The sequence below is a fragment of the Furipterus horrens genome, unplaced genomic scaffold (genome assembly GCF_987537825.1).
Source record: "Furipterus horrens unplaced genomic scaffold, mFurHor1.1.pri manual_scaffold_12, whole genome shotgun sequence".
Lineage (NCBI taxonomy): Eukaryota > Metazoa > Chordata > Mammalia > Chiroptera > Furipteridae > Furipterus > Furipterus horrens.
In genome coordinates, this window is record NW_028327182.1 from 86,191,393 (window position 1) to 86,209,009 (window position 17,617).

The 17,617-nt window shown below is 32.1% G+C and overlaps 1 protein-coding gene across 1 annotated transcript in view; it reads right to left on the bottom strand.

Moving 5' to 3' along the window:
- Positions 1 to 16,108: 16,108 nt before the first annotated feature.
- SGCZ (sarcoglycan zeta) overlaps positions 16,109 to 17,617 on the bottom strand; it is a 204,177-nt gene continuing 202,668 nt past the window's right edge. The window contains exon 7 of the mRNA XM_090258154.1: positions 16,109 to 16,309. Within this exon, the coding sequence (XP_090114280.1) occupies positions 16,118 to 16,309 (192 nt within the window). The 3' untranslated portion in view covers positions 16,109 to 16,117. The remainder of the gene's footprint in view (positions 16,310 to 17,617) is intronic.

Genomic DNA, 17,617 nt, shown 5'->3' on the forward strand with positions numbered 1-17,617 from the left:
GCCAGGGAGATAGCTTCACCCCTTTGCTGTTCTTGAAGGCATGCATGATTTCCCAAGCTCTTTTTTATTATTATTTTCATTATTATTTAATCACCATATATCCCCCTCTCCCTGCAATCACCACACTGTGGTCCATGTCCATGAGTCCTTTTGCCTTTTTTTGCTCTATCCCTCCACCCCCTATCCTCCCGCTCACCAACAGCTGTCGCCCTGCTCTCTATCTATGAGTCTGTCTCTATTTTGCTTCTTAGTTCAGTTTGTTCATTAGCTTCCACATAGGAGTGAAATCATATGGTATGTCAGTCTTTCTCTGACTGACTTCTTTCACTTAGTACAGTGTTCTCCAGGTCCATCCATGCTGTTGCAAAGGGTAAAAACTTCTTTTTTATGGGAAAGTAGTATTCCATTGTGTAAGTGTCCCATAGCTGTATTATCCACTTGTCTATCGGTGGACACTTGGGCTGCTTCCATATCTTTGCGATTGTATATAATGCTGTCACGCTCTTTTATATTTTATCTTTTTTATCCAAGTTCTTTATTTTGGGTCCTTCTTGCATGACTTAAGGATATTAGAGAAATGATGCTTCTCCCTTCTCTCATGGAGAGGAAAGCAGACACATTGCAGTATTGTCTATACTTTAGATATTCCTGCAATTACCCCGCCTCAGCCCCCTGCTCCAATTACTTAGTCTACTCTTTGACTGGTTTTCTGGGATGGGCCGCTGACTGTGGCCGAATGAATTTTCTGGGAAGCAAGCTTTGATGGAAAGAGTAGCATGCAAGTGTTGTTAGTATTGATTTCAACATCTGTGGCAAAGGAAGCAGGGTATGGGACAGCTCAGTCTAGCTGTCATGCGGCCACAGCAAAGGCCTCAGCAGGTCCCTTGGAGCTCTGACTCTGGAAAGGCCATTTAGGGCTGTTTCAGTTTGATGCAGAGCGCGGTCCCTTTTCAATATTTCATCAGTAATTTTCCTCCATATATTATTGGATTGAATTTCCCTTTCTCCTAAATGTAATCTGAGGGAATATATATCTATAACAATGTACGATTACAAAAGCAAAAAATAAAAACTTATTTAATACTTTACAAGTGTGTTGGGCTTTTCATAGTATTTGGAATTATGGCTTTTTTTTTTTTTTTCTTTATCGTTTGCTTGAAGTAGTACTTCTTGGCTATTATCATAATGGAAATGAATGTTTTTTTAAAAAGTATAGGAAAGTTTTTCTACAACAAAACTGATATATGTATCCTTCTGCAAGGGCATCAGGCATCACTTTTATGGTCTAGAAGTAATACTATAATGTTTTTAATGTTTACAAATAGTGAAAAAAAGTCATAGAGATTTGAATCAGGGAATAACAGATTATCTGACTACTGGTTTTCCGTATCTTCAAAGTTGGATTTATCTTCATTTACCTTTTAACAAGAGAATATTGTCAAAGACTGCCTTTTTATTCTCATATATCTTTAACAAAAGCCTTTCAAGATCTAATAAAAGAAAATAAAATAAAAGGTGCTCTGGGAAAAATGTTTTAAATATATAAAGAAAGCATAGTATGAAGTAGCAATGGAATGACAGCATTGCTAGATCTATATATTATTAATAACGTAAAACTGTCACACTTCTGCAGAGTCTCCAGTCCTATAGCCTTAGCCCAGAAGCTGGCTGAGCTCTTGTAATGGGGAAATGATGATCCAGTTTCAAAACAATTTTTATGTAATATATAATTTTATATATTTGTCATAAATAACATCTGTCAAATATTTACAAGCAGGTATAGAAGGCTTTGTGACTATCAAAAAGGCAGTGAGATGAGAGAATCAGAATTTAAACTGGCTGGGTAAAAAAAAAAAAGAAAAATTCTTAGGATAAATTAGAAAGTCTTTAATTTAAAAAGAATTAAGTTACCTGAGTATGCGCTGGACAGGTGGCTAGAGAGCCTTTTTTTTTTTTTTTTGCACAATAATGTGAGTGGTTTATGTAAGCGGGCAGCATCTCTGTAGTACCACGCACTGCTGACAATCCACAGCCGCAGTTGCTGAGGTATTCTTCAGTACGATGCTTTCTGTAAGGAAACGTTTCTCTGGTTCAGTGATTGGGAGGCCCTGCAAAATCTATCTCCATCTTGAAGTTATTCAATATGCATTAAAGGCTTTAACAAGTAAAGAAATATGCGTGAATTTTCTTTTACAGTGTCTTCTGTGGTTACTGTTGTTATTGCTCTTCGGTTTTGTGGGTTTTTTTTTTTTTGTTTTGTTTTGTTTTTGTCCTTATGACTTTATTTCCACACTCTTGTTTATATTTTGTGGAAATAGTGTTCAATGAAACATACATTTGGAAACACTGATTCAATGTAATACATAATTGCATTAAGAGACATACCTGTATGATAAGAAGTGAATAAATATTATCTTCTTCTGCAGGCTGGTTCCTTACAGAAAAATTAATGGAAGAAATTGCATATTTGCAGAAGATTCTCACTTATGAAAAATAAAAGGCATACTATTGTAGAAGAAATAAAGGACCAGTTCACCTTCTGAATGCAATTATTTCAATCTGGCATTAACTTTGGTAGATGTTTTGATGTTTTAAAATATAATTTATTTACCAATATTTTCCCAGGTAATTTTTCTTGTAAAATAAATAATGTTATTACAATAGCAAAAACCTTCTATTTGAATGAGAGACAAAGTTATCACATTTGACTATAATTTTTACTAAATATTTTAATTTACATTTACTTAAAAAATTTCAGTGTAACGTACATTTAAAAATTACAATATATTACATGTATATATTTCTAATCAAATAAAACATATTTATAAAAGAATATATACATTATTTAGAAATTTAATAGAATGTAAATTTTATCATAACAATAAAGAACTAGAGTGATATTTTAAATTAAATTTTACATTATTATATATTTGGAAAATATGCTTATATACCTTAAAATTATATAGAGACATTAACTAAACAGATAAAAATTATATTGTCTCAGAAAATGTTATGTGGTCAAAATTTATTTTTTTATCATCCAAAATAAGTGACAATTATTAATTTTTTATTTAGATACCAAAATTCCAGTTTATTAAATGGTAATCTGTATGGTTGATAAATTTAAAATGAATCATGCTTTAAAAAATGGTAAGGCTTTGAAATAGGAGGTTAAAAATGAAACAAAGTAATACCACTAATGAAGAAAAAATATATGGTGTGATTCCAGCACATACTTAATATAGGCAATGTGTTTTTCTGCGAGCCAGACTTGTAATCACAAAATTCATAGACTTTCATTGATCTTTGTGTAGAGTTAACACACTGCTTCTAAATTTCTCAAAGGAATCTAAGGGCATGTGTGGTAGCTCATGTAAATTTTGGGTAACCATAATTATATTCTAAAAAGTTTCTTATATATTTTTGAATAGTCACAAAGTAATTTCTGTGAAAAACCATATAGTTGTGTTCATATCAGTGGTCCAATTTTGAAATGAAAATACAGCATATCTTTATCAGTGTAGGATCAAAATAAGATGCAACTAATGGGCTTTTCTGTGCTTAAGCAATTACTAAGGGAATTCTACTTAAAATTTATTCCAAAACTATTTAGAAAAATGCAATATTTTATTTTAGAAAGCAGTTTTGTTTTGTTGTTGTTAGTATTTGCAAATAAATTTGGGTGTTTTAGGTTAAGACCATTTTGTTGGATTTCTTGGGTAAAGAAAAACATCTCAATTATGCCTTAATTAATTTGATAACTGTATATGAAAAAAAATACAGAAAATTGAATGAAAACTATTAGGTACCAGATTATTATTAGCTTAAATACATCTTCAGATTCAGACATGCCAACTCATTCAAACAGTGAATGACTAAACTCTCAGCCATCTACTTTTCTTTCTGTTTGTTGATTTTTGAGATGGAATGAGAAAGTAAGCCTGTGGAAATTGTATTATTTTGAAGCATATCATCTGCCTCTTAGATATTATTCAACTTGTCGAAAACATTATAGAAGGCATTATATTTGCTATTAATGTCTCTCAGTTAAAAGTAAATTATGCATTTTTGTGAGAATAATTGCCTTTAATCCTTGACTTTTTTTGTAATTCATTTGCCTTTAATATTCAAAATATAATAGAGTTCCTGTAATTCATTCCCACTTTTGAATACTGATTGTGTTTTATAGACAATGGCTGATCATTCTTCTGAGGTAAGTAGTCACCTGAATTCCCTCTGACTATCAATTTGCACACATTACAAAATTTAAAGGTATGGGAGGACAGAAGCTAAACCCAATTCCCTATAACTCAGAACAAGTATTTGCCATTGCACAGAATGAATGAAATATATTGCCCCACACTAGCAGAACAATTTAACACACTTTTGCAGATGAAATGCCAATTTTCTTTACATTTTCATCGCAGCTTCTTATATTTGAAAATATGTGGCTGAACTATATAAGAAACATACATTTTAGACAAAGTAGCCACCACATTGAAATGTTGCTCTAATGTATCTTGCATCTCATCTTCTAGAGTTTATTACAATAATTATTTTATACTGGGAAAAACTTTTAACAGTTTTTGCTATTATTACATAATTACATTAATCCAGTTAGATCAATTTTACTTCAACTCTTAGGAGTGTGAAAAGTAGAATATAACCATATATAGGTATTTACTAAAGAAGAAGTAACATTTTGAATATGAATAACAAAAAAAAAAAACCAGAAAAATAAAGTGGGGGAAATAAGTTATATTAGTTTTATTTCCACTTCCTGATTTTCAAGGGGATGAATGACCTTTCAGCCTTGTGATTATGATCTGAATATGGACAGGTGATTATCCTAGGTCACTTAACAAAATGACTAACTCAAAATGAATGATCAAATAACACTGAAATGTTAGTTCTCAGAAGAAATGTGTATGCTTTTTCCACATCTTATTGTACAACACCAGAAAAGGTACTAAACAAAGCCTTTGTGACTTGAAATTATAAGATTTTCTTCCTAAAGTGTTTATCACGTGGAAGACTCACCCTGTCACTGTCTCATTGCTAGAGAATATTTGTGTTTATTTGGTTGTACATACCCACTCAGGGAGTGGTGAAACTATAGTAGGTCAGTAGCGTTTAAAGCCGTGTGGGAAGTGCCCGGATCAGTCTAGTGCTGAGAGCCTGGGAATCTATTTTGAGTGTCACCATTGAACTGAACTGATTCACCTGTTAAAGCAGAGAGTTACTGTACTGCAAATGGTCATCACCTCTAAAGTTGCTAATACTGTATTAGATACTGGTCCTCTGACTTCATTGTTTTTCTGTTTCAATTGTTTAATTAATAGGTATTTATCACCAGCATTTTTCTATGGTAATTATGTTAAGATAATGATGCAGCATAATAACAAGATGTATTCAAGGAAACAAGGTGCCTGTGCACTTTTTTAAAAGTCACAGAATCGAAAGTTTCTGAGTTGAAAAATTATCTGGTCCAAAACTCCCTATATAATTTGTGGAATACAGTTGAAGTTGAATATTGGAACTTCCAAGTACTATTCTGTATTTAAGCCAATCAATATGTTTGCTCATGAAGATTTACCAGACTGTACTCTGGGGGTACTCCAAAGAAGAAAACATTAGGATGTTCAGTTTTAAAAGAATACTGTATCTAAACTACTACCCCACTTATGTGATTCCAATATTTCTTAGGAACACAGGACCAGAGTATAGATTCATAATTTAGTGTGCTCAGTAATAAATGTTTTTAAAATGCCTCAGAGCAATTCAAGATACAAAGAATGATAATTTATTATTTATTCATTATAGATTTGTAGGATGGAAAATATCTTGTGTAACTAACCAAGAAAATCTAGCAAATTTATGTTAGGACTATACCTAAAATATTCTAGAATAATGTAGGAACACTGACTTAACAAATTCATTACAGAGACAAATAAAACTGCTTTACCTTTTTGATTTTTAGATTTTATAAATCTATCATGTAATAATATTCAGGTTAATTTCACAGCTAACTCATTCTAATATTCACATCAGAGGAAAAACAACTAATAAGTCATTTGACATAACGCGAACAACACCGAGGCTACTAGCATTTTGTAAGGGACAAAATCCAGAGTAAATATGGCTTCCTGGTAGAATGTGATTGCACAGTGAATTAATATGCTTTTTTCAGAACATCAAGCTTCTTGTTTCTTATTATTAGAATACCATTCTGAGATTTAGCTTTAGGAGGGAGTATTTCATAGTAAAAAACTTCTTGTAGCTGCTGGGTAATGTGTCTTATTCACACTCAAACAAGCATAATTCCCCACATGCAGCTGGGAGATCAAAAAAAACAAAAAAAAAAAACCAGGAATAAAGGACTGTGTTAAAAAAGATTCCATTTTGTTCCAGAGGCCAATAATGGAACCTCATATATGATTATGATTAAAATTGTGATTTCAGTTTATCACTAAGAATTCAGGTATAGATTGAACTGCAGTGAATGTTTGTTCTTGCTTCATATTTAAACTACAGCATTATTGCTGTCATTGAAGCCTAATGTAATTTTCCTAGTCATTGTCGCCATGGATATTTTCCTAATTGACACCTTGGTATACAAGTTGGGGTTGATACACACCCTACTGCGCAACACCAGAAAATGTACTAAACAAAGCCTTTGTGACTTGAAATTATAAGATTTTCTTTCTAAAGTATTTATCATAAGGAAGACTTGCCCTGTCACTATCTCATTGCTTATTTTCTTCAGAGAACTTTTCACATTATGACATTATCTTATTTACTTATTTTTGCATTGTTAGTGGTCTGCATTCCCCAGCCAGCCCAGAAGCTCTCCAAGAGTCACGGCCTTCTCTGTCTCTGAGTGAACACTGTTTGTTTATCAGTGATTAGAATGTAAAATAGTGGCTGACATAGAGATACTTGTTACCATTTATTAAATAAATGAGCAAATGAATTCATTAAAATCTAATAAACAAAAAAGTGTAATAGACTGATTTACTTAAGCTTTCCAAACACAGCTTTCTTGTTTATAAAACAGGGATGAATTAATCCAAAAGAGAGTTGAGATTATAATTTTAAAAGTAATACAAACTGTCTTAATTCAGTACAGAATTAACAATATATGGTTAACCCGATGTTACTTCATTTATCAGTAGACATCAAGTAAAATTGTTATCCAGAGCTTAGCTAATTACATAACCCAGATAATTCCATTATGTATTTTTAATTACATAATGGACCATGACTTTCCACTGTTATTACTTATTCCTTCAATTCAGTAAATTGCTCTATTTGTTATTTACTTCCACATAGCATAGAATTAAACACTAAAATTTTTAAAGAACAAGATACCACTAATGTATTTTAAAATATTTTGTATTTAACTCCATTTTGTATAATTCAGGAAACTGGCCCATCCTTGAGTAGAATTTCCTTGAGATCAACTCACTACTAAAATAGAGCAGATGCATTAAAATTAATCACTCCAGAACCTTTGCTATAACTAATGACATGCCACTCTTCCTGGAGAGCTCGAATTTAGTTCTAAAATCATTCTATTCTCAATACAATGTTTCATATTGGTAGCTCTTTTCAATTGGTCAGGCTTGGCTTGCATGATGAAACCCATGTGAAATCCAAGATAAAGTTTCAACCTCTCCTTTGATTAAGTTTATGCAGATTACTAAATTACATTCAAAGCAACTCAGGAATTAGAATCTGATTTTTTGGTTTTTAATTTACTGATACCCTTTTTAAAAAATCAAGTCCATTTTATTTAGGGGAATTATAATACTTCAGAATAGATCATGGATCACAGCAAAAATAATTTATAGACATCAAAAGTAAAATGCAAAAGAAAACTTATATTAATTCTTTTAACATTTTGCTTTGAAGTTTTAATTATTATTTAATAAATTTCCATTTTTATATTAGTGCTTTCCTTTGAAGCTGTGACTTATGAAGTTTATTTTTTTCTGAGCTCTCAGATTATCTTTCAACAGTGATTTCATATAGTGTGCTATTTATTCAAAACATAGTGGAATGCCACCGTCAGTTACAAATTCATGACAACCTATAAGATTCTAATTGGGTAATCAGATTGACCTAATAAAAAAGTACTATGTCTCTCTAGATTTTTGGTTAGGTATTTCTTTGGTTTTATATTTCTTTAAAATATATTTTAAAATAAAATTAATTGAGAACAATAGGTAAGTTTCTTCATGATGCTCCAAATAATTCATAAACTTCTATCAAGTTGTAAACAGAAAGAAAACACTGAGTTCATATTACTAAAGTATAAATGCTGTGGAGTTTTATCAAGATGTTTCATCGATAATATTTTGCAAATTATTACACTCCTACATTACTTAATAAATTCATCTATAGATATTTTTATATAAAAAATAAAAATTGTATAATAAGAGAAACTATGTATTATATACTAAATATACTATATATTTGAAAAATATCTGGCAAGTTTTCAAATGCTTATGTTTTAGACACTTAGAGTTAGATTATTCATATTTTAATGGTTTATAATCATGGATCAATTAAGAATCTCATATGTTGCAACATACTAAGCAATTTCAACATCTTGTCTTCTATAATTATTGTTTGTAGATAAAAACATTTTTAAATAAAATTATTTTAAGGCACATTTTTTTACTGATCCATAGATAAATATTAAAGCAATAAATATTTTAGATTTAACATAAAATATTTCTATATTATGAAGTGATATATTATTTTTCTCAAATAATGTAGCTATGCCATTTCCCTTTGCATATTTGGCTTTCAGGAAAAGTAATTGTACCTTTAATATTCAACATAGTAACTAGTTTTATTTTACTGATAAACCTTTTGGTTTCTTCATTTTTCTCTAGGGACTTCCTTTAATGTAATTCCATTTTTTTTTGTTTTACAGTACTCTGTATTGTAAGAAATCTAATATTCTTTCTGGAAACAGGTGATATATTAAAAATAAACAATTAGTACTTAGAAAACCTGACTAAAACAGCTAAAATTATATCTGTAAAAGTAATTAAATCTTATATTTAACTATAACACATAAGATACTAAGCATTCTTTCTAAACAAAGTCAACATATTCATTTTATTTTTAAAATTTATAACCACAACTGGAATAAAATGAGTGAATTGGCTGTTTCTGAGGACAAATTTAATATATATTTGCAAGATTCAATTAAATCTTTCTTTCATTACAGTCTTTCTCCTTTGAGTATCAATGGTACTTCTTTGATGAAAAATTGGGGCAGCAATTTATATTTTCAATAATTCAAGTAATTCCTTTTTTTGACTAAGAATAATTTTTTACTAGCAGAGCATATATGATTTTTAAAATCACTAGTGAATACTATAAAGCAAAATTTTTCCATTAGTATAAATCTTACTTTCATGGCAAGTATTATTTCTTATTGAGGAAAATAAAAATCTAAGGAAAATGTGTCTTCCCTATAAAATTTTTCATGTGACAAAAGGAGGGTAATCTACCTGATAGTTAGAAGAAGCTGCAGCAACATTTGCAGTTCACATAAGTGCCATTTTCTGTTCTAACAGTGATAGGTCAAAGCTTTGAAAAAACTAATATAATGTTGCATTGGAATTTTCTGGCTTATACCCACCCCAGTTTCTACTGTCTAATACGTGTGTTTAATAAGAAAAAAGTTTACCAAGAAGCAGGCGTTGCAATGGTTGGTAAGTGGTCTGAGGTCCTGTTGGGAATATGTATGCATGTGTCTGGATGCTTATTGGAACAATTCCAAACTTTGTTAGAGATTAAGGTCATATTATATATATATATATATATATATATATATATATATATATATATGTGTGTTTTATTTTTTTTCCCAAAATAAGTACATTCATTTCTTTTCTATTTAGAATTAACATTTGATAGCTCTTGTGAGAAGTGTTTATGATTCTGATTTTGTTTGCTTTTTTCCTACTAATAACTAGTTTAGTATATATTGATATTTGGGCAGTAAATAAAGAAAACAATAATAGTCTTAAAAAAAAACAGCTCACAATGGATACTGCTGCTGATTTGGAAACTCTGAAGAATAATGTCATTTTCAAAATGTGTGAGATACTGGACTGGGAATTCTACCTCCAAAAGGTAATGAAGTATAAGATATAGTCTTGAACTGTGCTGGTTCTTGATTATTGAAAGTAACAAGGAAATGGAGAAAAACAACATCATAAAAGTAAATACCAATTAATTTACAGTTGAATGGGTATGTGTATTTATGTGTGATGATATGTCTGTACAGAGGGGTGTGGTTGAGCAAATGTCATTTGTCTAGTGTTATCCCCAAAATAAAGTCATAGTTAAACCATTAGCTAATCATCTGATAAAAATATAGTGACTGACTTTTAAATCCCTTAGTTTCATTGGTCATATATCTAAAAGGAGCATATGTTCAGTTTTTCATAAGAGAAGTCTCTTTATCAAGAATAAATATATAAATTAAACTAAAATTTTAAAGTATACTGTATATCTTAACAGAGTGGATATTTAAAACAGGTAATTGAAAAATGTCTGTATTCACTACTAATACTCATTCCCCTCCTCTACAAACTATTTTCAATAAAATAAATGAAATAATAGCATATGAGTTTTGATCCTCTTGTTTTGACTATCACATTTAATCATGGTATCACAGTAGCACCAAAATTAGGACAAAATACAAGAATTACAGGAGAGATTTTAAATTAGATGAGCGCATTGCATGCTTCAAAGGTGTCATTTTCCAACTGCCAAACTTTGCTGCATTTTCTCCCAAAAGAAATATAACCCCCACCACCCCAAATTAAACAAAAGATACAATAGACTGATTTTTGAATAGATATGTTATCTACAGTTTATGGAACTGATAGTCTATTTAAATAGAAAAAGGTAGATTTTACATAAATAAAGCAAGATTGAGTACAAAAGCACAGCTTTTGTAATTTTGGTAATATTGCAATTTTACAAACATATTGCATAGTATGTGTAAGAAAATAGTTCCATTTGTCATATATATACAAGAGAACATTTACATGAAAATTACAAAACAAAATAAATGAGTAGTGGACCTGGTTTAAAGAATTGTATAAATAACGAGACACTCAAACTCAAAATTACACATCTCCATTGTTAGTGAATGTCCTTGCACATCATTAACCCTGTTTGGCTTTTATTTATAAATATTCAAACAAATGAGATTTAAGACTGCCAAAACAAAAAGAATCACAGTTCATTAGACCTCATTTCCTTTAATGTTTTTCATCGACTTCTCGAAGATTGGAACTGCTTCAATCAACACATAAGAAATAGCCCTGTGGTTCTAAAAGTATTTCAAATTAATTATATTCTCTAAAGAATTTTTTAGCAAGCAATGAAAGTGTAAACTTAGCTGAGTAAATCCATCCTGGGCCCATCTGGGAATATAGTCTTTACCTACTGGTTTTATGAATATTAAGGATTTTATTATGAATGTATAAAAGCTATGTGGACTACACTATGAAAGATTTTCTTCTAACACAAAAGCATCAATTAATCATCTACTGCTCAGAATCCAGCAAGGGGGATGTTTACTACTTCATGTTATAATTATAAGCCCTCCTATTCATTTGAATAAATTAGTAGAAACAGCAGTGTTTTAGAGTTAAATATAATAGAAATCCCAGTCTTTGGTCTCGGACATTTAAACAACTAATGAACTGCAGTATAGAACAATATAAATAACAGTGTTCAATGAGTTCATTCATTAGTTTATGATTGTTTCAAAAGAATAAAAGTACAATATTATTTTACTTTATAATAATGATACTTTGCAATAATCATTACTGTAATATACAAGAGTACATAGAGAAAATAATTTCTCCAAGTATCTTTAAATATTGTCACATGAGCAGTTCTAATTAGACCAAAGCTATTGAAAGAATAGGGTGACAAGACCACATTAATATGAAACTCAAATGTGAATTTTGCTTTGATGGCTGTATAGAGAATCTGGCCATTAAATATCTGCAACTACAATATTTAATATTTTGATATTGACATGATCTGCTATAAAATTTGGTCAATTTCAATGTATTAAACACTCTCTGGCCCTCTAACTATTGCTGCCTCATACAGAGATACCATTTTAGCAATGGCATAACTTATTAGGAGTTTTATTGTTTTAAATGACAATTTTGTAAGATGAGGCACTATCAAATTAAGTAATTCAGATGCCAGAATACAAAGGAACTTTGAATGGCATAACCTATTATTAAAAATTCAGCAACTGACCTTTGTGATCAAGTTACCTTTTCTTTAAAAAAACCAATGCTCTTCATTTGATGGACTAAATAATAATAGAAATATCAATAAGGTACTAATATTTGGTAAATATTTCTATTAATTTCCTACATAGTCATTTTTAATAATATCCAAATACATTCTTTTCCTTTTTAATGTCAACCAAATTACTGAAACCTGTGGACAAAGTATTATTTTCTAAAAGGGACATTAATGTTCAAATGGAAAGAGCAAGAAAGGGATACAGAAAAAGGAGTAGGAAGTGGGATGCTGGGAAGATTTGCATGTCAACATTTATAAGTAACAAGCCGCGACAGAGGAGATTAATAATGCTAGTTCAGACTGGGCTACCTAACTCAAGACTGATGAGTCATAAGTGAAGCAATGAAATTTAAAAATAAAAACAACCAAAACGTCTTCCAGTTTGACACATACCTCACAGAGATAAGTAAGCTCTGGCCAAGTTAGTTAATTATATTTCTTTAGGTCACAAGAGTAGGTAGGGGCAGCAGCAGAATTGAAACTCCTGGCTCCATTTTCAGAGATTTGGGCTACTGAACTCTAAAAGATTTTCTGGTTAATGTAAAATCTGGAGCATTATTGTAAGTTCTTTATTATATAATCTTGTACCAGATTACAAAGCTTATGGTTGATAATAAAACAAGATAAAAGGGCAAAGACGTATAGGGAAGACATTTTAGACATTGAGGGGAAAAAACATGAAATTTGGAAGTGTGTATTTTTCAGAAGTATCTTACTGACATATTCTGAAAGAATAAACTATTTGCCATCTTTGCTGCTCTGCTTTTAACCCTATCGCTGAACTCAAATACTTCTCAGTTACTCGTTCCTACCTAAAGATTTCAGTGCTAAGAGTAGTCTGTTCTCCTCCTTCCTTCCTCCTTTCTCGCCTGCTTGAATTCTTCCCTTTCCCATTCCCGCCTTCTCCAGCTAAACTGAAAGCAAAATTTAGGGTTCCTGTACTGCAGTTAAAGACCTTTCTTTCTGAGTTTGATTTAAATAAGGTGAAATTTGCATCTAAATAAACTGCACTATATTTATAGATGTCGTGATGTAAAATCGGTACTGTTAACACAGGTAATGAATCTGTTTGGGTAGTCTGCAAGGAAGGGGCTGCTGCGTTGTTAAGAAATTAAAGACTTTTAGGAGCAATCTTTCATGTCTTCAGTAGAAGCTCAAACTCCAAGAGGCTCAAACTCCAAGGCTGGGACTATTCTTAGATGCTAAGAAACCTAAAGCATCCCGTCAGGTATTTTAAAACGATTATTTAGTATTTGATCGAAAAGCCATCTGTATCACAATTTTTTTTTTTTTTACTAAATTGAACAGCTATTTTTACATCACTTAGACACAGTCTCAATCTCTTAACATACATTTCTTTTCATTGTTTCTAAGATGTTTCAGAATATATCTGAATTCAAAATTTGACAGCCCTCCCTAGATTTGGCTTTTATACGTTTTTGTCTCCTTGCTCTTTTTCATATTTTCTCCTCTTATGACATATAATTTAAGTTCTCAGTGGCCCCTTCCACCTCTTAGAATATTTGCTTTTGGAATTAGAACATGTTACAGCTGAAAGGACTTTCTGGAGACCATTCGATTCAATACTTTTGTTGCAAAGTAGAGTCAAGTGAAGCCTGGAGATATTCTCAGACTGCCCAAATCAGCTCACTGAGTACTTGAAGACAGAGCTGAGATTAGAAACACAGCTAATTACTAATAAAAAAAAATTATTCCCATTTGATTACAAAACTTACTAATTGTTTAAATTTAGAGATGTTTTGATCTTTAAATATGACAAATTAATATATGTTTTTCTAAAAAGTCCATAACAACAATTAGCATCCATAATTTCTCAAAACTTCTTGTTATACTTTGTATTAGTATTTTGCAAAAAACAATGCAAGGATTTCTCACGTTAAATCCTCATGTTTTAACTTAAATAAGTTGAACTCTTGTGTTATGGTATGACTTTTAAGCAATTGCATGTCTTAATTTTTATTCCAATATTGATTTAAATTTTTATATAAGCCCAAACACACATTCTATATTAAAAGTAATAAAACTGTACTAACTTTTTGACTCTTCTGCTAAATATAGGATGCACTTAATGAAATGGAGCTTTTTCCATTATTCGATATGATGGATTACCCAAACCATGTTACTGACATTACCTAATTTTCCTACCTGCACTACCCGAATAACTCAAACAGGTTCCAATCTCCCACTTCAACCTGTGCTGTAGAGGCCTGAACTCCAAAGTTTCCATAGTCATGACCCCCAAAATGAAGCTTCCTAGTAACAGTGCCCATTGGAGGGCAGAGGAAGATTGACTGACATGTGAAAATTAAGGACTTACCTTATAGTAATCAAGTCATTTTCCCATAATAGAAAATGTTTAAACAATTTTACATTCTTGGGTTCTGTAAGTTTCAAAACAATTCTGAGTTAAGGAGTGCTGTGATAAACAAATCTACAGTATTCTGGAATTATTTATTAGAAGAAAATTTACAAAAATAAGCAGTGGAGAATGGAAGGAACTATGATTTCTGGTAGTAGGGTAGTTTAACAGTCTGAGCAAAGGAACTAAATATTAAGAGTTGACAGAAAAAAAAAATCCTTAAAATGTAAATCTAATGGAGTAAAGACATTTTCAACACTTGTTAACATTTTATTTTTTTTTTTTTTACTTTGAGAAGGAATTTTGAATTTAATTTTTACTGTCCCTAAATCTTAATCTCCAATAAAAATACATAGATATGATTCTGAAGATGATATTCTGATGGAAAGTGAATCCATTCTTAGCATTATGCATCACATTAGTATTTATTTGAGAGGATGTTTGAGTTTCAGCAGACAGCGTCAAGTATAAAGTGAATGGAGCAAACAAATATTATACTATCAGAACGTAGGTGTAACGTATAGCATGTGGATTCTGCACCATCTGTATTTCCCTTTTAATCCTATCTTCCGTTGCAATAAATTAGGTATTTTGTTAAAAGTAAATACGTCACATGCAATAGCCAAGTAAATACTACATAAGGCCATTCTGATCTGACAAATGACAGCATAATGGCATTTTGTTAATTCTGGAAAGATTATATTGCTGAGTGCGTTCAAAATTACCTAATGTACAAAATTCTAGACTTAGTAGACAAAGAGTAACAACACATTGATTTTAAAGAAACACAACTCAGAGTGGGATTCTATCTTGTTTTGTTTTGTTAAAAATCATGTACTGAGTTAAATTTTTTAGTAAAGCAAGCATTACATAATGCTTTAAACTTTTAAAATTGGGGGGGGGGGACGTTTCCATCCAAAAAGATGAGTGGAAAATTGTGCTTTCAGACTGTAGTATTAGTTTTCTTACAGGGTTAATTACGCATTTCCTCTTGCCATTGGATACCGGGAATATCATCTATGTGATGGATGTGCAGTTCATATCCAGGTCCTGCAAAAATCTAAAACTGTGTGCTTCACTTCATGTAGCAAAGGCACCTATGTTATTCTCCCTTTTGAGCAAAAGTCATGATCCAGTTTTCCTGCTGAAGGTGAGTTTCCACTGTTCCGTCAGCCACACGGCTGTGCTGAGCAGTTCGGTAAACCACAGGAGAAGGCGGACGCAAATCCCTGCTTACGCCAGAAGCAGTCGCTCCGTGGGCCGTTTGAAGCAGCTCTGGGCTGATCGATCGCAAGGGAAACCGAGCAGAACTGTGAAGCAGACAGACAGGAACAAAGGCTACTGTGGTGTGAGGAGGAATCAGTCCCTTCAGCTCCACAAGCAGATGTTGCTGCTGGACTGACAGGTGGAACCCACTCCCGCTGGAGAGAGGTACAGTTTGCCACTGGGGCACACACACAGCTCGTACACTGTCTGTCGCGCGTGGGAAGAGCTGGGTGAAGACGAGAAAGAGCCGGTCGGCAGATTTCCCAGCCGAATTGTGTCCGCGTTCAAAAATATCTAGGGGGAAAAATTGCATTTTAATTCACTTTAGCAGGCCCCGTTCCTCAGAGCTTTCCAGCATGGCCCAATAAGAAAGGCTATACGACAAACAATTGTATTGGTTTAGCTGCCATGCTTTGTTGAACAAACAAATTACATTCCTACGGCGCAGCGCAAAAGCTCTACAGCCATCTTCTCCTCCGACACATGGAGAATTCTGATGCAAAGGCCTTGATCTGAAAAAGCAATATTATACAATCTGCTTGAGAAGTCAACCCAGCTACTCAAACACCACAGAAAACTCATGGTTTTGACAGAGCATCTCATTTTAATTTTTTAATCACGCCTAGTTTAAAGAATATACAAGGCACTTCGAAGTTTCTACTGTCACGGACCCCCGAATGAAGCTTCCACACATCTGTAATAGTGTGCATGGGGGGATGGGAGGTCTTCATGGAGGTGACATTACTGAAGGGGTGGGAAATTAATTTAAAAAATATGACTGTAGCTTTGTTTTTTAAAATAGTCATAAAATCATGTTGACAGACTTAAAGATATACCGAGCAGGTAATCTGCAGGATTAACAAAACATAACTGATATAACCAGGTTCAAAGTCTCCATGAAACATATTACTCAAACTCAACGCCTACTGTGCTGTATCCTCTAACTTGCAAGATGGTTCACTTATTCCAAATCATGGACTTAACACTTTTAGGGACAGTGATCACATGATTTTGACATGCATGGAGAAAGATCCAAAAACAGACAAAGTGGGTCATGAACTTGAATGAGCAAATCAAACAAACAAAAAACAAACACCAAAACAAACAAAAACTCTCTCTAGACATTCCTCTATTCTATTGTTACGTAGTAGATTATTGCCTAAGGACATCTTTAAATTGACAGAAGAATCAGAGGAGATACCATTTCTGACCTATTTATCCTCATCCAAGTTTTATTTATTTCTTACTAGAACTCTTGAAATAACTGCCTGACTGTCCCACACAACTGCCAATCATATTTTCCTGTAGTCTATTTTACGTATTGTTAGAGTAAACTGTTAAGCAATGCAAATCAAGTCACATGACCCCAGAGCTCAAAATTCCCTAATGGTCTCCACTGCGCTTAACATGAATCATGATTCCTTTCCATGGTTGACAAGCCCTACAAGACCTGGCCTTTCTCTCTAACATCATTCCCTATAATTCTTCTTGCTCCAGCTCTTACATTTCCTCAGATATACCAAAAGAACTCTGGCCTTATGGCATTTATATTCCTTATTTTTTTAGCCTGAAATACTTCTCTGCAGATATATATATATATAT